The following is a 25,883-nucleotide window of genomic DNA, read 5'->3' as shown; positions in this document are numbered from 1 at the left end:
TCTTACCTGAAATGCTAAACCTAAGGCAACTAACCAAAGAGGAAGAAAAACCTTTGCTTCCAGCAAGCACCAGAAAAATCCTACTTAAATATGTGTGCCCATACATACCTAACAGATATCGATTTATCTTTTACAAGATTAGAGAAAAAAGCCTCAAAGTATCAGAACAAGAAAGTGTGTTGAACTTAGTCAATGTTCTTAAACGTCACACTAAGCTTGCTCGGTACAGTAGCATCCTTTGTTGTGTGAAAACTGCTATGTGATGAATGTGTGATGCAATATATAAAATAGTAGTTTCCATGACAGTAAACCCCTGAACTCGTTTTTGTCTCGACCTTCCACTACCAGCAAAATTAAAGTTAGAAACTCAGTACTTTTAGTTCATGAAAGCACCACTAGATGGACACCAAAACATTTATTCCTGTGGTGTTGGCTTATGTGTGACACTATTTCTGTGAGCAAAAGAGTACCTTACCTTGGATGCGGAGTAAAGAGTCAGCAGTGGAGTTGGATACATCCCAGCAGCTGAAGAGATATTCAAGATTACCCCTTTTGATCTGAAGGGCAGCAAAGATACAGTCCAATGAAATAATTTATTAAAAAAAACAAACATCTTCCATGTTTCAGAAAATTACTGCAAGCCTAAAGAAAATCTTTAGGATGAAATTGAGATTAAGATCTGTTTAGAACCCCACAATAATTTTTTAACCACCAAAATTTTTTTTAACCACCTGCACTGCCAAGCACTTCTCAAGCATGTGCACCTAGGACAGACAGTAAGAACCCTGGATTTCAAACACGTCCACTTCCGTGACTAGTTTTACATACAAAAGTCAACTCATTACTTAGTGCTAGGTAGAAATAAGAATTAGTTGAACAATCCAGGGCAAGCAAGTTATTAGGGGATGCTACCAGACAGCTGAATACAGTGGAAGCTGCATCTCTGCTTCTTCCTACCATAGAGTAGATTGAAGCCAATTTACCCAACACACAACTAGGTACTCTGTGTTTAGTGAGGACTCAGAACAGGCATGCAGATACTCATCTTGCAGCTTAACTGCTGCAGATTTGTGAGTTTTTCATCATATTTGTTTAACTACACATACACTATGCCACTGCTGCCACAATGATTTAAGTAATCATCTTAAAAACAAACAGCCGACTTTAAGTGACCATTAATTTTTTTTTATTATTATTATTTTTTTAATTCTTTGAGAATTGTGACAATAGATTCAAACCAATATGGTTTCTGCTACGATATAAGTACGAATTAAGTCTGAGTGATTCACCTCTGGAAAGGAGACAGTTGACATAACAGAAAAGAATCATTTTGCAGTCATTCAGGATTTCAAACACCTTTGCCAAAGTTCTCATACTTTCAGGAGTTATCTGCAAGGCTTTGTTGGTGAAATAAAGTGGTGACATGGATCAAAATATGTGGTATGAAGAAAAGACTACAAATTAATCAAGAATTTTCACAACGGCAAAAGGTTGACGGTGGATGCTAGAGGTTTTTCACATCAAGACAGGTGGCGCTTGTGATATTTATTCATCAACTCAAACGGGGATTGGCAGTGAAATGAGTATTCATGCAGTTTAAGAGATTACCAGATTGGAGGACACTATAAGGAACTTTTAAAATAAGAGCTAAGATGGCTACATGAACAGACTACAGAATGGCAACTGAAAAATCAATTCTAAATCAACTATCCATTCCCTTGAAAATCCCAAACAAAGTCCAGAAGGAATTCTCTGTTGTGCAGCAGTCACCAAGAACAACCAAAGAGGATAGCAGGAAACAGCAGGGACAGGTCCACCACCACCATAGTCCTGCTTTGTGTCTATGGACCACTTATCTATCCCTCCAAATACAGGACAGAGACACTACGAACCTGATGACTGGATGGGGCTTTGAGCAACCTGATCTAGTGGGAGGTGCCCCTGCCCACACCAGGAGGGTTGGAAGTGGGTGATCTTTAAGGCCCCTTCCAACCCAACCATTCTGTGATGATTTGAGAATGGAGAATAGGAAGGAAAAGGCTCTGATGTGTTGATGAGGTGAAAGGATTGTTCACTTAGCTATTTAAGAAACTAGTAAGACCAACAATACACCCTCTCATTATACAGAAGAAAGATGAGTTATTTAAATGAGACTGAGATTTAGATCCAATAAAAGGAAGTGCTCTTCCCATATTCAGACCACAGGAGTCACTGCCACACAACTTAATTGAAGACAGAAGCTTAGCAGGACTCAAGAAGCGTTGAGCATTTATATGGATAAACCCAGCCTCGCTCTCCCAAAGCAAACTGCAGCTTTAGCAGAGAGGCTGGCACTCGGGTGGTAAGGCACAAGTCTCTCAGAGGCTGGCCTGACTGTAACTTTCCAGCTGCAGAGACCATCCCTTAGGTGCATTCAGTTGTGATCCAGCAAAGAAAGCCCTCTTAGAAAAAAGTAAACACCAGCCTCTTGCACACGCACCGTGTACTGGACTCTTTGAAGCTGTTGATGCAACTGTGGGTTTTGGAGTTTGCGTTCTCTTCATACAGAAAACAGTCCCAGTCTTCAAAAGCATGCAACTTAAAATCTCCCGACAAAAGCAACCAGCAGCGTGCGTGCAGGGGGGACACTTCCAATTACTCTAATTACGATTCTGTCTCTTGCAAGAGCCGCAGAAGAAACATCCTAGGGAGGGACCTGAAGGACCGCGAGGGCACTGGCACGGCAAGACGCCGCCGCCTGCCTCCAGCATGGCCGCGCGCTGCACCAGCACCCTGGGCGAGGGTGCGGCGAGGCAGGCGTCCTGCCCAACAGAGCACACCCCGGCACCTCCCCGTCATTCTTCCTTCAGCTCACGGCATGGTCCGGGGATGCTAAATTTAGCTGTCTCCCCGTTGCTGCGGCAACCAGCGCCTGCTCCAGCTGCACGCCAAGTGGAAAGAGCAAGCTTCCTCTGTAATGTAATTATGCACTTGCTACTTCCCCGGCAATAAATACCATAGTTTGGTATTTGTCTAGAAACAGTCAACTGATTTTGTTGTTGTTGTTGTTCCCAAAGACATCGAGGCTCAGTTTTGAGTTCCGCGAGTCTCCCACCTTAGACAGCTGCCTGAAAACGTACAGGGAGAACTGCTCATTTAAGTGTAATCGGGAGCCGCAGATTATAAATTGTCACTTTAAGTGCTCGGAGCACAGGAGAGGAGCCACAGCAGTGTCTAAATGCCATTACCAGAAACGGCATCCATCTCACGCCGCTGTGTTTATCATAAATAAGAAGTAACCAACACACCTGTGCTTTCTGCTTACAGACCTGGATGTAAAGCATGTCAGCTCCGCTCTACTCCTGGATTTGTCTTGGGACATACGGCCATCAAACTGATACTCAGATACGTAAAAATGCGCACTGTGGGTGCAGGATGCCGTATAGTGTGCTATGGTAACTGCTGTGTACTCACACACCACCTGCCTTGAACCAGTGAGGAAGAGCAATGGGATTCCCAATCTGGAGCATGGATCCCTTTTCTAACCTGCAGTCCCACATGAGAAATGTATGGGTGGCCCACAGAGCAGCTGAGTACAGCCACCAGCCCTTCCTGCTCCTGGCTTCGCTGGACATCCGTGTCCTCCTGCAGTAGCAGACCCTTAGTGTCGTGGCTGTGCAGGGGTGGGCAGCTGCACACCTGGGTTGTGGGCACTGCAGTCACCTGCCTTTGCAAAACCAAAGGGAATATGGAAACTTGTTCCATATTTGCTCGAGGGTAGCCAGAAGCAGAAGTCAGGCAGCAAACCAGGATCCTGTTTTCATTCAAACCATCTCACCTGGTTTAATACTTAGTGGGAAAACAGGATATTCTCTAAGTGGAATATACATCTGTCTGTTCTGTGAAGCTGAAGGTATCCATCGGCCAAATGGATAACTACGACAGTTCTTTAGACAAAGAAGAAACTGAATCAATAAACTGTGGTTAGAGCTTCAAAGTTGCACAAACTCTTATCAACAGTACATTAATCCTCAGAAAGCAGGATGGCTTTAGTCATGTTGGCATCTTCAGGAGGATGGTGGTTTCACAAAAGCCAGGTCCCTTGATCTGTCAACTACAGGACGCGGGCAAAGAATAACTTTTGACTTAAGAACCTTGAGTGACTACTACTATTGCAGTGCAATCCTCAACCCAGCTTTATTGAGGAATATCAACTCCCAGATCCCCCAGACTCCAGAGTCTTTGTTTTTCTAATTGCATTTCCTTTGCATGAAATAAAATCTTTTCTGCTTCCACTCTTACCTAAGCCAAAAAGTCCAGGCTTGTCATCACCCTGACATGCTAGGTACCAGCTCCCCAGACTGGCCACTAGCTCTTACGGTTTGTACTCACAAAGTAACTGTTTTAGATGTGAAATACTTGCTCTCCATCTGCACAACACTTGTGTAATTGAACCATGATCTGCAACGAAAACTCCCAGATAGCAGAATGATGCAAGAAATTTTTTTCTCCCCTTGATCTGTACTATGTTGAGGTTTGCCCCGTATACACACTCCTCCTATGGTATTCACTCGGAGGTAACAACAAGGTGACTAACGTGCACTGTTTGTTCTACATGGCTTTCCTCGGCGCTGTGAGTGCAGCTCAGCCCTGACCTGGAGCAGCCCCCAGCCAGCCAGGGTTAGCACTGCAACAGCCAGCAAACATCCTGCAGCAGCCAGCATCACCTAGAGAACAGCCTGGAGGTTGCACACCGCATCCGTATCTTTCGTTTCACCTGGGAGCTGGCTGGGAAGTCAGTGCACGTCTTCCGCAGTGACACTGGTGTGCATTAACTCTTATTTTAAAGAGCTGTTCTCCAATTCTACTTTACCAAATGATCACAGACTTTCCTCAATATACCTCCTACTGTATAATGAGAACATATTCTTTGCATCCATTTTACTTACAATGACTTAGAGAAATAGCCTTAAGAAGGTTATTCCCAGGAACTGTAACCACCCCCTCAGAATAGCAGGTTGTTGAGTTAGTGCTGATGAGTCAGACGGGCTTTTTAATTCTGTTCTAAAAGGAATCACCACAACAGCAGAGAAGGGAGAGGAAAAATAAAAAGGGAATCGAGTGGAAAAGGCTTCCACCGTCTGATGATTCATGCACCATCAGTGTGACTCACCCAGCATTACTCTGCCATTAAAACATGGAGACTAGGCTGATTAGTCACAGTAATGAATTTTTCAAGAAAGGATTCTCCCCTATAAATAATGATGACTTTGTCTGGATAGTGTTAGTGTGACTCACCTTTCCAGCATGCCGGGCAGCACCAATCGTGTCATCTGCAAAAAGAAAACATTCGTGATGGCTGAGAATGCAGACACCAGACAGCCAGAGATGAGGGAAGCCTCCCTTCCTCCCAGAAGCAGCTGCCACCCCCTCCACCCCAGCCAAGGCTTGGGGAAGCAGAGACCATACTTTGCGTGGGCAGTTTATTTTTATTCTACCTGGGTAACTTGGCTCTGACAAGTAGTGTGTGCACTGAAACCAGTGAACCGATCCAGCTAGTAGCAGAAGTACAATAAGAGTAAATAAAAAAGCCTTCACCACCCTGCAGCATCCATGGCTTCCGAAGAACACCGAAACATCAGCACACTATGCCATGCATATGAACTTTCTCTCCCCATAAAATGAATCCATGTTCCCTAAGACTGACCAAATTCACCCCCCATGACAAACCCACGTGCATTTTAGCAAGTCTTACTGAACTGCTGATGTTAAGTTAAAAAAAAAAAAAGCAAATTGCAGCAACAAGAGCCCTGGACAGAAGTACTGAAGATGAGCATTCTGGTAACAGTGCCAATACACTTCACTGCTCAAACAGATCTCTTTTATTTTTCAATAAATATTATTAAAGCTTTCTAGCATTAACACAGCGAGAATAGTTACTGACAGAAGGTAGGCAAAAGAAATTTAGTTTGCTTCTGACCACGGGCAGCCTTTGTGTAAAAGTGCAAGGATTACTGCAATAGATGTACAGAAAATGAGCTCGTAGGCTACTGCTTCAGTGGGACGTTCTGAGCAGCCCTAGTTTTACAGCAGCTTGCCATAAACATTACTTTACACACAGAAAGCATTTAGGACCCCAACATGTTACCCTACTGATTACACAGATGACATCCACAATAAGAGAAACTACCCTCCCATGAGAGAAGTAGCCAGGGAGCAGCAGTTCCCCACTGCTCTGCAAGGTGCTGCCTTCATCAGGCATGTGAGCAATCCATCTGCAACCTAGCTGAAAGATCCTCCAGAGCAGCAATCCTAAAACAAGCTTCCCAAACGCAGGGGCAGGCAGCTCTGACGAGAGAAACAAACCAAGCATTGATCCAAACCTTGATGAATTTTTGGTTAGCATGGAATAACTAATTTTATAACACTAATTAACATCCTAAAATATGAACCGAATCCAACGTTTCTGCCTGTAAGAAATAATGTAGTAAAAGAAAAAATTCAGCTTGTGCCAAATACCACCCGGCCCCCAACCAAACCTGCTAACGTCATACTGCTGACACCAAAGACAAATCAGACAAGTAACACACAACTTTGAATGAAAATGCTGTCCAACAAAGTTCTTGAGACAGTGGTGGATAAGTGTGCTATAAAATACTTAACGGCACCAAAATGCAACAGTATCCTTGCCGATACCAAAATAACTTGATACCTTAAAACATGAGATTTGAGTTGGATTGGAGGGGAAAAAAATCAGCATATACGGGAGCACAAAGCACCTGTAAGCACTCTTATTAGAAGCAGCAAATGTGACTTACTGTAGCAAGCTATTTGTATTAGTATCACTACTGCATTAACTCTTACAGATGATGGAATCTGGTTTGTGTTTTTGTTTGCTTTTCCAATTGTAAAACCTACCATTTCGGGAATAAAGGAGAAATCACAAAAGGCAACTAGACTTTGGTTGATCACAGTCGATACACAGGAAGAGGAAGAGAAGGGCTGTGTTTTGTATTTTATTGGTGTTTCTCATTTGGAATAGATTCTGCCATCAGACGTGCTGCGTGACAGCTTCGACAGGTCACTGTACGTGCAGGAATCAAACAGACCTTACTTCTGTGGAGTGGGCTGGTGACACACACACCTCTCAGCACTGCCCCACAAGTCAAGCCAAGCTTTTCCAGAGGGGGTAAACATCAAAGCTGAACAGGTCTGATGCAACTTTGAAACAAACTCTGACATTAACTATACTTGAGCTTTTTCACATAGTAATGCTTCAAAAGAGATGTGCAAGTGCCTATTTTAATTCTGTAAGGATAAAGAATGATTTCAGCTGAGTCTAATACTAGCTCAAGAACAGCAGATCTTTTATCTGGTACAAGCTTTATGATCTCTACCACAGATCCCTTGGCAAAAAGCAGCATACTGCTACTTGCCTGTCAGGGCAGTATAATGCTGCATATCATCTTCATAGATTGACATGCGGACATGAACTGCAATTGCCTCCCCTTAGGCAACCCATAAATGGTTTGAAAAACTAGTATCGCATCTCCCATTGCAATGCAGAGGGGAGCACATGCCTGAAACTTCATCATAAATCCTTACAAATGCATTCACGGTCTGAATCCCAACTGCAAGCTGACACACAGCTCTAAGCTTAGCATATTACAAAGCTGCTGGTTACTATTGCTACCCAAATGGGATTCCATTCACAGAAAAACACGCTACAGTAATTAGTATTTGACTTACACAGGTTAAGAAACTATGAGGCCACTAACAACTGAGATTTAACAGTAGGTACACAACGCCAGTGGAAATCAAGAGCACTCTCCCCAACAGCTTGCTGTTATGTAGCCTGTTTCCAAAGTCCAGCTGGATAGGCAGTCAAATGTCCCCTACAAACACCCCCACAGAAAAACACTGATGACAAAACCGGATTTCATTCTTAGCATCACCTCCACTTGTTTCCATTAGAACGAGCATTTTTAGAGAACTTTAAAAAACTGTGAAATAAGGCAAAGCTGGTTTTCCTATCTATGTTTTTACTTGTAACATGTAAAAAGAAACATGAATATTCAATACCTTTGTGCAGTAAAAATACTGACTTTTTGTTGTTTGTTTTGTTTTTTAAAGAATTAAGAAACAGAAGGCAGCTCTTTGAGTCAGTCTCACCTCACCCAGCCAAGTCCATGGTAAGACTTCCAGTAATGCAAGAGCACTAGTGTAAAAATGCCGACAAAGCCTTCTGCAGGCATGTTCAAATTATCTGGCAAATCTCTGCTTTATACACATGTATAAAATGCTCCCAGCATCAATTCAAAGAAAACAAGCTATAGCAAAAATGTAGTTTTTCCACTAATACCCGTGTCCAATTGCTTGCATGATCTTTATTCAAAATCGCCGAACTGGCCAACATCTTTGTCATCATCAGCCATAACCTCACACATGCCATTACCAAACAGGCAGTTCAACAAGAAACAGACCAAGAACTAAATAAATGTGTTCCAGATAAAGAATCAAAGAACCTAGGTGTGATTTAGAGACAGCCAGTTCTGCAGCTGTGTGTAGTTAATAAATGCCAAAGCGCTGCAAGTCCCAGTCCCTGGGAATTCACAGGTAGGACACGGGAGAACTCTACAGTAGGGTTTCTTTCTCTGAAGACAATCTAATAAAGAAAGAAGAAAGTGACAGAAAAAAGTGACAGAAAACCTAAAAGAAAGGCTGAGAACTATCCTAAGTAGCATGCCTTCAGTTGGTGGGTACTGAACTCACTTCAGCTTTCCTCAGACAACCATTCTTCTGAATGAAGTACTACTTGCCACAGAAATACCTGTGCTGCAGGTGAAACCATAGGTACTCCCCCAGGAGACAGAAGGCTCAGGTAATTTCAGGCAGAGTAGCCAAACACCAAATTACTTAAAAACTGCCAGCTCAGCCAAAGAAATCTCTTATTTCTTTCTGATAATTTGAATTAGAGCAGAGTGAGAATGCATGCGTGTGTCAGAAAAATTTGTTCAAGACAGCCTTTCTGATGTCAGAAGTTGTCAGTACCTTGTTTTATATAGTCTGATAAAATCTTTAGCACACAAGCATGAAGTAGTAGTAGGGCTTCTTTTCCAATAATTTCACATATACATGCGTAAAACCCTGAGCAACACTACCACAGAGTTTGGAGTCTCCTTCGTTTGTTTTGGTAGATAAAAGGACAAGGGCTATATTATTTTTAAGTCAACTTCTTTCACACAAACTCCTAGCTCGTAAATCCCAGGATGCTCATAACAAGTGGGAGAGATTTATTAAAGCCACTTCATCATTCTTTTAAAGGTGGCTGTCATTTCTTGATGTTCACGCATCTGCAAATTAATTTATTACATGCCTGGCAAGTACTGGTCACATTGTCCACTCTTCCTCTCCAGACCTATCTTCTACCTTTTTTTCTACCCCTAATTCTGGGAAGAAAAAAACCAACAACAACAACAAAAAAAGGAAGACTACTTTAGTCTAGAGATACAGAAGTTGCTATTTTCAGCTGCAAAGACACAGCCATATGGTTAGATTTATGTTCCAAAACAGGTGCTACACTTAAAGTTCTTATTAGAAGACCAACAAATAGTTAGAATTTATAACAATGCATTTCCAGTGTTTCTTCAGAAGAAATAAATTCTCCCATTCTTATTTATCACCAAATTGCAGCCTTTTCTCACTCTGATCTGAGCAGTAGCACAGGAGCAGAGCTTAGGGAAGAAGGACGACTTGTGAAGTTCAGAACACCTTGAAGGTGATATTCACTCAGACTGCTATAAGCAGTAGGAAAAAACGATGTAAAATACTCGAAGTCATCTTTCACATCTTATGTGCCACAACTGTCATACAAAGCCAGACACTTAATACCACTGTTCTATATTCAGAGACAAGTCATTCTACAGTAAGATGTTATGACTGCAAGCCTCTCTTTCCACTTCCAAAAGGTGTAGCGAACGGTAATGAAGCCTGTGCAAGTACAACAATGGATGAAGCTTGAGAACTTAGGCAAGATTTTTATTTTGTTACGCAGCTAAGAAGTCTCCTTCAGATTTCATTCACAGATCTGGGGTGAAGTTACAACCACTCAAAGCAACATAACCTTAATAAAGGTAAGCAATTCCCCGTGATGCACCCACTCGTGTACAAAACCATAACTGCTACCATAAGATAACTCACACTGCCCAGGCAGAGAATTCACAGAGGTTCACCAAAGCACTGAGCTATTTAACATTTAGTTAACTGACACTGTGCCTATGGAGCTCTCCTGTGCAGACTTACTCTGAAAGAACTAGGGAATTATATTCATGCACTATTAGTTAAATTGATCATGAAGCTATTCTCAGCATCTACTATTAAGTTTTCATAATGCATCTCTTTCAAAACAACAATTTCTTAATGCAGCTCATACCTGCCAGTTTCTACAAATAAAAACTACTCTTGCTCAGCTCAGGGTAAAACTGATGTCAGCTCAACAGAAAATAATGCAATAATCCACGTGGCAAGGTCAGTAAGCAGAAAGGGAAACACAGGATATACAAGTGGAACTATGAACTTCAACACTCTGCAAGCCCTGTTAGTTGTCAGTGACCTTCCATTGAGCAGCACTTCTAGGAAAGCTTTCTCTATTTAGAAGCTCAAATTTTCAGAGCCCAGTTTGCAAGGAAAACTCCCCAACTAAGCAATTTTCCCACTTGTGTACGAAAAAAGACAACTCAAGTAAGTTTCAACGCAATGCGTATTTCTCACAACCCCAAACCTACAAAAAAACAAAACAACAACAACAAAAAAAAAAAAGCACAGAAGTGTAGGGTTTTCCTACAAAAAAAAAAAAAAAAAAAAAAAAAGCTCACGCATTGCTTGTACTTTTAAGAAAAAACCCTAGCTGCTTCCCCTTACCATTGCTGGAAAGCCTTTGTTGCAGCTCCATTTCCCTCTCCCACCTTGCTGACTTTGAACCTAAGAGCATGACACACATCAAGCTGGGACAACTGCAGCACCTAATTTCTCCCTCTGGATCATTTCAGGGATATTCATGACTACCTTCACAGAACACTTACTCCTCTTCAAAGTACTGGCAACTGTACTTCTGTCGCCAACCTGCGTTATCGACTTGGCTAAATCATCATCTTCCCTGTTTGATTACGACTTTGAATACAAATGTAAAAGTTCCCTTGCCTAGAATGGCATAAGCACACACATGCAGATTTCTTCTCACACGTCAGTGTCGCCACATCCCTCAGAATTATGTTCTTGCTGTTATCCTTTCCAATATGCAATGAATGCAATAATTCACGTATGGTTCTAGCAGGGGACAAGCAACAGTCATCTGACCTCTGGAAAGGTACCAGGATAGGTGGGGTAGCAGGCTGAGCTAGCCCATCAGACCACCCATGCCAGAGAAATATGATTGCTGGCTTTCAGAGTTACTGCTGCCCAGGCTTTTCTGCTCTTTTTCAAACAGACTAGCTTCTAGCTTCTTCCACTCCTTTCAGTTTTGTATAGTTTGCTGTTTGTTTTTCCCCTAAACTCCACTTCAGACTTTTCAGGCATTGTCTAGAGTCGTTCCCTTGTCCTGCCCAGCATTTGCTACTTGGTGCAATTCACCTTTCCCTCCTCTTCCATTAAGAGTGCAACTGACACCAGACCTCAGTTCAACACAGACTATTTATGTATTTTGAAGTCTTAAGCAAATTATAAGCTTCTCAAATCCAATAATGATAAAAATCCTTGATCTTGTAGGCCTATTATCCTTTTGTAGTTGACACTTGGTAAAAAGCACAAGTAAGGTGATCAAGGCAAAGATTAGCACAGACTCCAAGGCATGTATGCGGCTGTAATTTACTCTCTCCCTTCCTCTGTTAATGCCAATTTCCAACTGAAGCCTGGCCTGCAAGCCTGAAAACCACATTCCCCCTACAACATAATAGCTTTCAAACCAATTCATCTCCTCGCTTAATCAAGCGCTAAGCCAGCACTCCCTCAACTATTTAGTCCCACTCGTTTTGCAGGAGAACACAAGTTTATGCCTCACTCCCAGTGCAATTAGCATATTGTGATGTTGCAAACAGAAACAAGGCACTTGCTGTTTCTCACAGACTTCGTAGCTCTTGTGACTCCTGAAGGAGAAAAAGCTCCCTAAATCATGAGAAACTCTTCTCTGTGCTTATTACCTGCCCACTTTTTTCACTGGACAGCAAGCCTGGCATCCCTGGCTCCCAGTGCTTTAATCCAAGAGCCAAATCAAGTCAAATTGTTTTTCCAAGTGAAATCAAAATCCACTGCAGCATACAAAGGTGAAGCAAACAGAAACAGACACTGTTGATAGAAAGGAACTATAGAGGGCAACTATAATCTTGGCTCTTCAGCACTTGCTTGTTAGTGAAGAACCCCCAGACTTTTGACTTGGTATTTTGGTTAACACCAAGCAATGAGTTGTCTGCACCCCTGTTTTCCAAGATGTGGGTTTTACGTAGCTTGTCTTCAGTGGTTTAAAGGGTATTTTGAAGGCAGGTCATGGCAATCACAACACGATGCCAGACTCATTGAGCCCCAAAATTGCAACAGCACGGGGTTCATAGGTCACCTAATCCATCAGTGCTCTAAGGACATGACAGGGCTAGGCAATACAGGATAGGAGTTGGGAAAGAAGCACGTTTAAAAGCTGTGGCAGGAAACATGTTCTTAAACACTGGGGAAACTTATATCGCGTTAGAGACTAACGCTGGCAAAAGGGTTAAGCAGCAGAACCAACTAGGCTGGTAATTTATCCTGTGAGGATAAGATTGGTCTTCTCTCTGTGTAACCCCTCCTACATGAAGATTATCCCCTAGGAAATCCAGTGAGACGCTCAACAAAGAGAGAGAGGGTCAGAAGGGAAGGGGTAAGCCAGTGTTACATTTCAAAAATGCTTACACCTGTGGCAACAGAACAGACCTTAACATTTCTGCAGGATCAAACTATGCTGAATATCTTAAATTTCCCACTTCAAGCCTAGGAAGTGATTTAGCTAGAACTGAAGTTGAGCTATTCGACACGTACCAGAAAAGTTGTGGTGTCCTACAGAGGTGTTGCTGCTAGCATGTTGTGCAGGTTACTAAGAAGATACTACTTCATTTTAAGCACTGAGGAAGCTTCATCCCAAAGGAAATGAAGTAGGTAGCTGTGTTCCAGAACCTACACGGACAATTTATGCGACACCTCTGATGAGGATGTGGAGACACTGTGAGTGGAGCCTGAATGTGTACCAGCAAAACCACCTGCTTTGCCTCTTCTGTACCTTCATCTTTTCATCACACCTTCACCTCCTTGCTTCAGTCCTCTGTCTTCCCTCCTAAATTCCATGTTTTTAATCAGGCAAGAAGAGAGACTTTTTTTTTTTTTTTATAAGCAACACACAAACTTATACCCCTGGATAAGAGGTGTTATCACCATAAAACACTGAAGTAAGTGTTCACGGGGTTTTGTCCCCAAAACCTAAGCAAAAGGACGCACAGATTTTTCCTAAAATTGTCTCCTACCATGATTCTTAATTTCTATGGGTTCTCCTGAAAAAATGACTTACAGATGGTACATATCTCTAATGTGCTCCTCTCCCCAAAACAGTAAGCATCTGGCATGCCTACTGTTTAATTACACAACAGGCTCATGCAGGAGGAACATTTTCAAGCCTGGAAGCTTATGCTCAAACTCTGATTATACCCAGTAGCACGAGCTGTTCACGGTCAAGAAAAAGTTTTCAAACAAATGGAAAAATACTATTAACACGCTAGCCTCATAGCAAATAGACAGTACATTTTTACATATGTGGCAACAACCACATTATAATGTGAAGATGTTCACACACTGAAAATTTTACCAGAAAATAAATTGTATGACTTTTTGTTGTTGTTAGCTTTAGTTGGATATCACTGATTATAAGCACAGAGACTCAAAGCAGTGCTAATTTGTTCTGGAAACCAATGTAATCTGGCTGTGTCTCTAGAATTTTAGTTACGTATCCAACAAAGCAGGCCTCAAATTATTCCAGTCTACCATCTTCAGAAGAACATATTAAAATAGCTCAGCTGAAACATTCCTAGTCTACGGAAACGTTTCCAGGAGGGCTGACACCCCAAATTCTTTAATCACTGAATAGTGCACTCCCTCTGCTGGCACAGCACAGATGTCACACCTTAGCACTTTTCTGATTACACCTGGTTTAACTGTGTTAACATTAAAGTCTGCTAAATGGCTTCTGTAAGGGAAACTTCCAAAGGTGCCCACCAGTAACTGACTTCTCTGATGAAAGTCTTGCCGGAGTGCCACAAGACCCCAAGGCCTACAAACCCTCTGGGACAACTAAAATCGGTGCTTGTCACATTAGCTGTGTTTATAAAGTAGAAAAGTTGCTGAAGACCTACTGTTGTAGCATTTCTAACTTCGCAAGAAGTAGTTAGTTCTAACATGTCAAATAAACACACACTGAAGTGAAAGCAGCAGAAAGCTGCAATTCCAATTCAGTCATGCAAGGGATGCATTTTTCACTGCTGTTTTTTAAGCAAGGTGTGAAAATCCTACAGAGGCATTATTTTCTGAGGTCCTGTGCTTCCTCACACAGAAACAAGATGCCTACAGTTTAGATTCCCCTATTAGAGCACCATACTAGATGAATTCAGTACTTGACCTAATCAGAACAGCTGCAAGAAAGCCAAATCCTTTAAGCCACCTTTGAAGCACCTAACATTTCAGCTTTGAGGCAAAAGGTTAACCCTCAGCTGCTGGAGATGTAAGCTTTTTGTTATGCAGAAGAGAAAGTTAAGGTTTAGCAGTGAATAATTACAAGGGAGTTTCTTCAGCATTGTTTCCCAACACACTAAGTGACTTCCTATGTTATGGTAAGCAGCTGCTATTAGCCCTGCCCATTGCTTAGCTTTGAAATACAAGGATGAAAAACTGATGTTTGAATGGACCTCCTTTTAATAAACATTAAGTGTTTTGGCTTGAACTGCTGTTGATTTCTTCACAATAAAACCATCAGCTTAAATATCAAAAAGAGAAAGTTATAATTCAAACTTTAATGCGGACTTGTGTAAATTTGTGTTTCCTTCTTCCTCTTGTATTTTACAGTAAACATCTATGTATCTTCTCACACCAGCGTACAAAAACCTGACACATGCAATGATCACGGTGCCTACCCCACAAAACATGCATACAGAGGGAGAAAAATTAAGGATTTACAGGATGAATCATACCAACAAGCGTGAAGAAGCATTAAGTTGCTGTTTTGTTTACACACCTTGCTCTTCTAAATAGCTAAGAATTACCTTTGTAACAAGTTATATTTTGCACAACAATCAGAATATTCCGCTACAAGAATCATAAATTCTAGGCTACTCTAAGATGAAAAATGAACTTGTGGCCCAACAGGTGAAAGTAACTGTTTCAGACAACTGAATTAGACTTGTATGCTGGTTTTGAATTAAGACTTCCAGAACAAGTGTTGGTAACAGGTAGCTTACCTTACAAACAGACATGATGTTAATGTTGATCATTTTGTCAATTGTCTGCAAGAAAGCAAAAGATTTGTGTTTTGTTGTAAGCTTGTTGAATAACATTTACACACCCTCTGGGTTGCAAGTGCTTGAATAAATTAAATCTTACTCTTCTACATCCACCTTTACTTTGTGCCTTCTTGCTTTAGTATCAGGAGCAGTGAGACTTTCAGAGCTGTCTCTGAATTGCTTTTCACCAAGTTTTATCCCCGAACAGGGACTCCTGCTAATAAAAACCCAACATAGATGTATCTCATTGACACTGAATTTCCTAACACCATTTGCAATATTTATGAACTTTAATAAATTATGATATTTCAGACATGTTCATATATTCATGTTTATATTGTGCTCCTCACCACTTCATAACATTGTTTCAGTGCTTAATTTTCTAAGCAGAAAGCCCCAAACCACTATGTATACAGTCAGCTACAAAGGGTTTGGAAACAAAGTCATATACCAGTGAAAGTGTTGAAAACCTGCAATTACAAAGTACTCAATGCAAGCACAGTTGTCTCTATGTTACCAAACATCTAAAGGGGTCACATTTAAGTTTCAGAATGGTGTTTTGGAATATACAGCGACCATTCGTGAGGTTGCTTAATTTCCTTTGATCACTTAAAAATCACCCCACAAGCTAAAGCAGCTCCAGAACAACAGACAGATGAGACCACGGACAAGAGCGGTGTTCAGTTACTAACCAGTGCACCTGAAATAGAAATACACTCTGCCACTGTTCTTCGTTGACATATAAAAAACACTGCTCAAAAAGCTGGGACTGCCCTCATCTCAACTGTACTGTGTTGCCTGTGTAAGGCTCTTAGGACCCTTTTGGCTTAATGCTAATCAGAAAACCTTTTTTTTGTGTGTGTGTGTGTGTGTGTGTGTACCTTCACCAAATCCCGGTACTTCTGCCTTAACTATTAAGCACTGAGTGCTAACGATGAGAACACTGCAAAGCAAGAGAAAAACCACTCACCTTATCCAGGTCTGGAACATCAATGAAATATTCAGGATACGAATATGAAATTCCCACGTTGTTTACTGAAATGAAAGCAAGAAGTTTTATTCTAATTGCTTCAAATCTGATTTCTGATGCTCTAAGTGTGACTTTCAAATAATTCTCTTAAAATGTTGCAGTCGAACCACTGCACCCCTCCAGTCAAGTTTCCTTAACTGCAAATCCACTTGTACATGAGCGGGGTGCAAGAGCAAGTACACAAGGTGTTTTTAGCACAAATGTTACTGCAATGGTTTCTGTGGTGTCCCATCTAGCCCACCACAGTGGAGGAGAGAGAGAGGAGAGAGGACAGTAGGTGGCAGCAAGAGCCCAGGCGCTGCAGCTCTCCCTGAGAGGCTGGGGGAAGGAGGAGGCACAGCTCCGAGTGAGGAGAAATCACATTAATGACAGTCTCCGTACATTAAGCAGCCTGTGTTTTTGACAGAGCCTCTGCCTTTAGAAATGGTTCCTGGTTTGCTCTCCCTGGGCGTTTGCAGACCTGCTACAGGGAGATCCATCGCAGGAAGCTGCTCTCCTGTCCCCCTCCCCACGCTCCTCAGATCTGCAAAATCCCTCCCCATTGGCAGCATTAAAATTAACAGAGCGAATGTATTAATTACTTAAACCTGATTTTTTTTTTCTCCCTTCAACGCAACACTTCAGCCTGGCAAGGTTTTATTCTGAGCCCTGAAACCAGCATTCATTCTCCAGTCTCAACCCAAGTAGTGGAAAACTTCTGGTATCATTAGAAAACAATGCAGCTCTGCAGCCTCAGTTTATTCAAACTTAATAAAGCAGATTGGTATGGAGACAAAAAACAAGCAAATGGGATCTCCGTTTCCTAAGTATCTGTTGTTCATCTTACGCAAGTGAATCTTGTGACATTTGGTTGCTGTGGTAACATTTTACATTTATATAGCGTCTTACACCCCAGAGGATCCTAAAGTGCTATATATGCTCAGCAGCACTGCTCACCTCTAGGGTAGAGTCTACAGGGGGGTAAGAAACACATTTAAAAGGTACTGATGCTTTTTTTTTTTTTGGTGTGTGTGTGTGTGTGTGTGGTCGGTTCAGGTTGTGTTTTTGAATAGCCCCTACACCTGTGCCAAAAGCTGTAATTTTTACACCCAACGTGAAAGCTATTTAAGCATCAGCAGACGTTCAGGACACGCAGGCAACATGCAGTAGAGATTCTGGCACAAGTTCTCATGCTTCATTCACAGATTTTCTCAAACAACGGCACTTTTACCCCAGACCTCTCAGTATATCTATGGAAACCTTTAGCTGATTTGTCATAATGTTTTTTAAAATTTTAACTTTTGGATAATCTTTAAAAAGAAAGGAATCAAGGAGAACAGGGTTTGACAAATTCCTAACAGATGTTTGTTACATTTACAGACATAAGTTTTAAAAAGGAGCAAGGTCCAATCTTGTTATTTCCAGAGTAAGAGAGATTTTTCCCCTGGTTTTCATCCTATATTAAACCATTTTTCAGTCCATCTCTCTGGAAAGGATTTTTGCCATGAACTGCAGCAGAGTTTTGGGACTATCTCTGGTTGCTCGTTCTAAATCCAGCATATCGCCTATGACTTGTGTTACAGGGATGGTTGCACAAAATTCACACCCCTTACTAGAAACTGCGACCCAGTTATGTACCCTTCCAGTTTTAGCCATCATTTTCTACCGGATGATATTTTGCTGTAGTTTCAAATGAATTTTTTTTTTTAATGGTTTTCAGTTTGTAAAGGCAGATTTTACCCCAAAAGAACTGGATAACAACAGGATAAGATGCTGTCCAGCTCTAACTCGTTTCGAGAATCACGGGGATTTAAGAACAGCAAAAGAAAGATTTCCCACCTCTGCTTGTTTAACATATTGCTGTAGCTAGCACATGTTCGAAGTCACTGACAGACGCTGTTTTGAACACACAGCAAAAACATTATGCAAACTCTTTTAGCCTTCGTACGTGGGTGAGAAGAAGCTTCCAAATAAGAAGTTTACAAGGATTTCAATCTGTAAGTTCTTTAGTTAGACTCGGTGCAACTATACAATCAGAAGCTCAATCTTCGGCAGTATATGTGGAGATTCCTGTGTCTAAGTGCAAGGTTAAAAAATAATTACCATAGATCATCAGCAACCATGCTATAGTGCCAAGGGTTCTCATCGATATTCTTCTAGATGAGACGCAAAAGAAGAAAATATGCTGTAACCTGAGAACTCATCCCTTGTGGTTCTTCTCATTTAAACCCATGTTTTTTCTCACAAAGACAAGCAAAACAGAGATTTGCAAAAGCTATGTTCTTGATTGCAACAAATGCTACAGAATTTAAAATATAAGGCACTAAAGCATGAAATTGCCACAAAAAAAAAAAGGTCTTTCTAGAGTAGCCATAGCCTGTGCTGAAAAATTACACTGATAAGTGGTTTGTGTTAATACAGCTATATCTGGGGAAATAAAAAATCCTACGTATCATGTAATCTGATGATCTCAAGCATGAGACCTACTAAAATTGCAAGTGAACATCCTGCTCGGCCAGAAAAAAAAGGCATCTGTAAACCTGCATTGGCAAGGGCTGCAAGAAAATGGTGAAAGAACTCAGCTAGAGAAGACACGACTCTCGAGCATTTAGTTGCTATTTTTACCATGTTTTTAGTCAAGGTGCTTGTGCAAATAACCAAGCTCTGTTTGACAATGCCATTTTCCTGTAGTAAGCTGACAAAAAAAAACTGAAACAAATTCACTGCTTTCGTGCCCGAAGTCTATAAAAAGTCAGATTTTCATGATTCCGTGCATCACCGTAACTTTAGCACAGTCTAACAAATAAAAAAGCCTTTTCAGTTTGGATACATACCTCACATAGTAAAAGATTTGCTGCATTTTGAGATATGTACATGATAAACTATTCTGTTGCAATTGCTATGTAACAGACAGCTTGCAACAGATCAGAATAAACATTAATTTTTAATCCTCAAAGTTTCTTTGGAAATTATATCCTTCAGAAAGAAAAAACGAGGTATCCACAGCTCTATCCTAACTATTCTACACGCAACATGTTGGGTAGATGGTGGCAGCTGCCCTTACTCCAATTTTAGGTGGATTTGAATTTTTATAGTAATTAAATACTGGATGTCATGAGTTGCACGTACTCAAATCTGTCAGAAGTATTAGGGAACATTCTGTGCTTCATCATTTAATTACAGCATTTTTAAATTGAGTTTTTATGTATACTATTTTCTTGGGCATTATTTGCAGGCATCATAAAGCAAGATCCATCTATTAGAAACAGAGCTCATATACAATATTACCACATGTGACAAATTTATTTTGAAATATGCTTTTAAAAGAATAGTTCTAGCTCCAATTACTGCACTTCAGCTTAGTAAAACGAGTTTTGCAGTAACAAAATAACTTAAACAGATGACATACTGGCAGGCATCTGAGCCACAGGACTTCGTAAAAATGTCATGCCTTATGTTTAGCATGACAGGTTCCCATCCCCATACTGAGAAACTGTAGAAATCTAGGCTATGCACAGGTAGGTGTGCTTCCACAGAAAGAACCAGAAAAAAAAAAAAAAAACCAACAATAAAACTGCCTCTGCCCCACAGCTCAGGTAAGATTCAGGTTATGGCTAATTTCCTCTTAACTCACAACAGACACCTTCCTGAAATGACTTTGGTTCTACATTCTGCGACGTAACAGGAGGGATCACCTTGTCTTTTCAAGGACTTCCACAACACCTACACTTCTGCACATCACAGGCCACGCTCGGGCTTATTGCGCTGCTGCTAGCAGGACACCGGCTTCCCAACACGACCAGAACGCACTTAAAACTTTTGAGACAGGAGACAGTTACTTGATGCTATACTCTAATGATTAAATTTCAACAGCTCTTTAATTAAAAGTTACCAGCTCTCCCACAGGGCCCTACTGCTAAGCTGAATCTAAGTATCTAGAGCTTGCTCAGATTCTGAGACAGCATTGGGTCAAGTAACTGTGCATGCAGTCACAAGCTAAAGGAGCCTTTAACAATTGCAGAATAACACATCAAAAACACTCAATAAGCCTCAGTTCCTAGAACCTGAGCACACATGCAAGCACCAGCTCGTGTAGTGCATCATCGGGGAGCTAAAAAAGCACATTGAGCATATGGTGACGTAGTTTTAGTCAGGCAAATGATTAGTTTTTGTGAATTGTTTTCAAAAAAATTTTAAATGTGAAAAAGTCAGTAAGCGTGTCGAAACAAAACACAGCATGAAAGATTTAGAAAGACAAGATACAAACCTAAAACACCGATCTCCAGGCCTTCCAGTCCCGCTTTGATTCTATCATAAATATCTTCTCTCTCTCCGAAGTCTGCCACGATAACTTTTGTTTCCACACCGTACTGCTCCGCTAGGAAAAAAAAAGTTAAAAACTTTGAAGTAGTTGAATTATTATTCAAACACTAATACTATATCAGTTACTGTGGTTTTTACACACTTTTTTAAGCAATTAATATTACACTAACATTTTCATGTCTTCAACAGGAATCCTTGAATTTTAACGTAACCTGCTTAAGAAGTTTGCAACATTAGGCTGCTTCTGTTGAGAACATGCATTGTCAAATGATTCAGCACGTTTTGTTTGTAAGGGACCGTGAAAATGGCAAGAAAACAAATTATACAGGTTTGCACAGAAGCCAAAAAATGATGAAATCAGAAAATACACGTACACAGCAGTGCCCAAGTACAACTTGACAAGGACACTTTCTTCCAGCTTATGGCAAATGGTAAACGAGTGGCTTCAGATTGAGCAAAACTATTCTTTATTGCCCTCCATTTGCATTCTCACTTCCAATGCCTTAAAAAGTTTCAAATATTTAGTGTTTTGAACACAGCGAGAGCAGGGAACTTGTGGGTGAACGAGAGCAGAGCTGTGAGTTCAGTCACTCTAAAACCATTCCTATATGCTTTTATCTCCTCCTTTAACACAACAGGGGAAATACATACAACCAACTGCATTTTGAAATAGAAAAGGGAAGCAAGTATTAAAATTTCCTCACGTAAAGAGCAATTCTGCCTCCATCAAGCTAGATTAATTACATGTAATTAACATCAGCACGATGTCCTCTCGGACTTCAAAAGAACAACCCAGCAGCTTAACGCTGAAGCATTTCTGAGTTTTGCTGCACCTAACTTCCCACCCCGGCGCTCCCCAAGGCGGCTGTATACATCTCAGGGAGGATTTTGCAGCATTTTGCCCCCACGGCCATTCATAAAAGTGGTGTCAATTTGAAGGAAAAGAATCATTCACAAAAAGATTAGAAGCAGCCAGCTTCCCGTGATGCTCTTTCCCATTCAGGGGAAGTCGCAGCTCCCAGGATTCTGCCGTCCATTCATGCAGAATCATGAATCCACCGAACTCGCTGGGCTCTGGCTGCCTCCCTTCCCCCGCCAACATCCCTCCTGGCAGATGAAATTATTTCTCCTCCTTTCCCTCTCCCCACCCCTCAACCCCTTCATCTCTCGTGAACAGCTGCATTGTTTAAAAATCCCCCGAGAGATGTTGCTATGTGGAATGACGACGTAAATAGCATTAAGCCCCTACTGCAGCAGCAGTCTTGTGATCGCGTCAGAAGAAAATCAAGTTCAACATTTGGGGAGGGGGGGGCTGTTCTATTTTTGGGCACAGCTGTTCTAATATTTAACATACACATTCAAATTCTTACAGGACACCGAATTAAAGGCAACGTTGTAGGCACATCAAATATGTGCAAGGGGACTGGGCGGGCGAAACCGAAGGAGAACACTTCCACACACATGCCATTTTAAACTGTTTTACTGTATCTGCAGCTGTCCTCACAGCCGTTCAGATGCTTCATGAAATGCAAGTTGTTTAAAGGACCCGAACACCATCCTCACAGATTTGCTCAGTTGTTCCTGGCCCTTCTAAGCTAAACACTCTTCATTAGGATTGTTACCGATTTGTCCTCTACGCTTTTCGAAATCACTACAGAGATGCTGAGAGGAAGAGTTAAGAAAAAAATCGTAAGACCTAATGCTATAAATAGAAAAAAAGAAAAAAACATCACACCACAGCACGTATACGATCACTTCTCTAAGCCTTGAGAAAATTAGCCACTGCGTCCAAGGTAGCTGCGCAATACCCCTACAAAAACAGGCAGCACCCTTTGTGGGCTGATTGCAGGTAACAGATCGAATAAAGCGTCCAAAAAGCAAAAGATTGCCTACTGGTATGGCCAAAGGACACAATTTTTGTGCAGCTGCTCGCTACAGACAGTCCAGATTTTCCTGTCCCAGCAGCAGGCTCCATGCACTGACCCAGCTCTACCTCCCTGTCTCACGTAGCAGCCTGGCACTGTCACTTTCAAGTCCCACACTCAGCCCCAGAACCTACAATAGGTGGTAAAACCCGCTTGATTGGAGAAAAGGGTAGCAGACATCTGGCAAAATGGTTCTGTCTCAAGTAACGATGCAGACAGCATGAAGTCACTGCTGTGCAAGCTTGTGCTAGTGGTCAGAGCACAAGGTGCAGGGCAGAACAAGTGTGCTTTGCTCTGTAGGAGCACCAGAAAAGGGGGTTTTCTTATCTTAACAATTAAGATGCCTTCAAAGAGATGGGCTAGAAAAGACAGTGGCACATATCCTTGTTTTATCTGCCAGAAAGACTGAGATGAAGTGCAACAGAGGAAGAAGCAAGAAGGCTACCTCCTAATCCAGGATAACTAGCTGTGACTGGACTCTTCTCCACTCAGGAGGAGAAAACCTCAGCTCCCTCATAGAACTCAAAGACCCTGAAGTACTCAGGGGCCACAGGGAATGAAAGCACAAACCATTTTTTGCAGTCAGCAACCAGAACATCTGAAGCAGGTGATACTATGTGCCTGCGTGTCCAGCGTTCTTGCTGATGTATTGACAAGCGGATCTGGTGTTTCGTCTTTGGGACTGGTGCTTCAAGTGCTTCTTAGCACAGGACTGAGTACGCTCGCACTTGGAAAAGGAATGCTGTGCTACTCTATTAGTTCAGATTGCATAGTCTTCATAAGCTCCTGGTTTTAGACAATGTTGTGTAGAAAAATTAAAGATCATGGAAGTTCTGGAGAGCAAACTTGATTGGAGACTCAGCCCGACATATTAAAATCAGAAAGTAATTTGGTAAGTTCAGGATATTAATTAAAAAAATATTCATTTATTCATACGTGATTTAAGTCATCAGCAGTTCACAGGAAAATAACATCTACTCCTACACAGATGTGACATTACTGTTTACTTACAAAAGCAAGGGAACTGCACAAAGACTGCTAACAAGCAGATGAAGCCTAGGAGGCCCAGAGGAGATCTCCAGGTGCCATCTGAAGTTAGTTCATGGCCAGCAGGACCAGAAGTGAAGAAAGCAGCGTTGAAAGGGGAGTACTACTCAGGAGAGTGAGCATGGTGCACTTCAGCAAGCAGGTGAAACAGAAGCAGGAGGAATTGGGGCAGCAGAGAGATGAATATAAAAGTAGAGAAAGGACAACTCCGTGGCAGAAACCACACCAGCACCATCCTGAGCAGCTGCAAAGACAAAACCTGGTCTCTCATCTATAAAATGAGAAGCTATAACCTCACTAGGTGAAGCAAAAGCTCTTACCTATTTTTCAGGTAACTCCAAAGGCCAGATGTGGGTCTGACTTACAGAAAACATATCCTTGCTATGCAAGGAAAACGTACATCTAAATGATTAAGCTAACTGCAGCACACCTTTGTTACAGGAACAAGTCAGGTGCAAAATGGTACCATGTTACCTGCAGTACTGGAAAAAAAGGATCATGTTGGAATTACAGAAGTGGAAAGTTACAGTGATCTATATCCTAAATAAAGACCAATGAAGTACTGTAAAGTGGCTAGGAGGTAACACTTTAAAGTTTGGGTTTTTTTTGGAAACTTAAGTAGTTGAAAGCAGCAGCCCTCCCTAAGCTGATATCTTGGTTGACAAGCTAAAAAAGCACTAAGGAAATGAAGTTTTCACACCCAAATAAACCGTGGTTGAAAGAATGTTCACCCAGAGGAGTAGCCTGGTGTACCTCTCTGCAAACGCAGGCACACCTCAGCCTGTGGTCAGGAGCAGCAGTGCTGTTTACATGACAGAGGCAGCGTCAGTGTTAATGGGATCTGTGGTCAAAAACCCTGCAGGAACAGGAAAACTAGAAGACTGTCCATAAAGAAAAATAATAGTAATAATGTTAAAAGCATTTGGCTACAGCAGCATGATTTATGCTGCGTATTTTGAAACAAATCCAGGCAGCTTTGCAACACGGAGGTTCAGGATCAAGCATCTGAGGTCCACACTAAGGAGGTATTGGGAACAGTGACTGCAAGCTCAGGGTTGCATTCAAAAACTCCTGCTAGAATAGGAGCATCTCATCTCTTTACATTGTCTGATAGAAACATCACCGCCACAGTGAGGTGGTAAAGAAACTGCTTGAAACTCCTGTTACCTTTTTTGCACTTGGTCCTTAGCTTCAGGATGGCCAGAGACGCAAACAAAGCAGTGGCAGGAAGAGACAGAAAACAGCTCTCCACTCTTCAGCACACGGCAAAGAAATTTGGTCAAGTAAAAGTAAGGTGATTCATCTACCATTCACAAATGAAAACTTCATCTTTCCAGTATCGTGGCAGTGGCAAGACTCACACTAACCCAGTATCCAAGCCTCTAGAAGCAGAGTTTGTAATCTTGCAATACCTTCTAAAGAAGCACAGAGATGAAGTCAAAACATGAAAACCTCCTGCATGTTTAGTACTGCACCTATGCACAGCAGCTATGAAGAAGAATTTAGGACTATAGAGTGGCTGCAGATAGCTCTACAATTTATTTATTTATTAAGGCAGAGGCGTTTCTTTCAGGAATGTATCCACTCTGGGCCTCTGTTTTCCAGGACCATCAAATAATTTTGAAATCTGCGACCTTATCGCTCTCTATAGGTACCTCAAGGGAGGCTGTAGCGAGGTGGGGGTTGGCCTGTTCTCCCACGTGCCTGGTGACAGGACGAGGGGGAATGGGCTTAAGTTGCGCCAGGGGAGTTTTAGGTTAGATGTTAGGAAGAACTTCTTTACTGAAAGGGTTGTGAGGCATTGGAACAGGCTGCCCAGGGAAGTGGTGGAGTCACCATCCCTGGAAGTCTTCAAAAGACGTTTAGATGTAGAGCTTAGGGATATGGTTTAGTGGGGACTGTTAGCGTTAGGTCAGAGGTTGGACTCGATGATCTTGAGGTCTCTTCCAACCTAGAAATTCTGTGATTCTGTGATTCTGTGAAATAACTTGCAGACTGGTGAGAGCAGGTTGTCGCTACACACTGATGTTATTCCCC

At 41.7% G+C, this 25,883-nt stretch overlaps 1 protein-coding gene across 1 annotated transcript in view; it reads right to left on the bottom strand.

Moving 5' to 3' along the window:
- The window catches only part of HSD17B12 (hydroxysteroid 17-beta dehydrogenase 12), a gene marked incomplete at its 5' end in the record, with an annotated part of 74,982 nt that overhangs the window by 10,802 nt on the left and 38,297 nt on the right, over positions 1-25,883 (bottom strand). The window contains 5 exon segments of the mRNA XM_082762620.1: positions 476-557; positions 5,278-5,312; positions 15,501-15,545; positions 16,513-16,577; positions 20,819-20,929. Coding sequence (XP_082618746.1) covers positions 476-557; positions 5,278-5,312; positions 15,501-15,545; positions 16,513-16,577; positions 20,819-20,929 — 338 coding nt within the window.

This window comes from Aythya marila (genome assembly GCF_965140915.1).
Source record: "Aythya marila genome assembly, chromosome: 5".
Lineage (NCBI taxonomy): Eukaryota > Metazoa > Chordata > Aves > Anseriformes > Anatidae > Aythya > Aythya marila.
The sequence above is the reverse complement of the archived record's forward strand: the minus strand, read 5'-3'. Positions and strand labels throughout refer to the sequence as shown.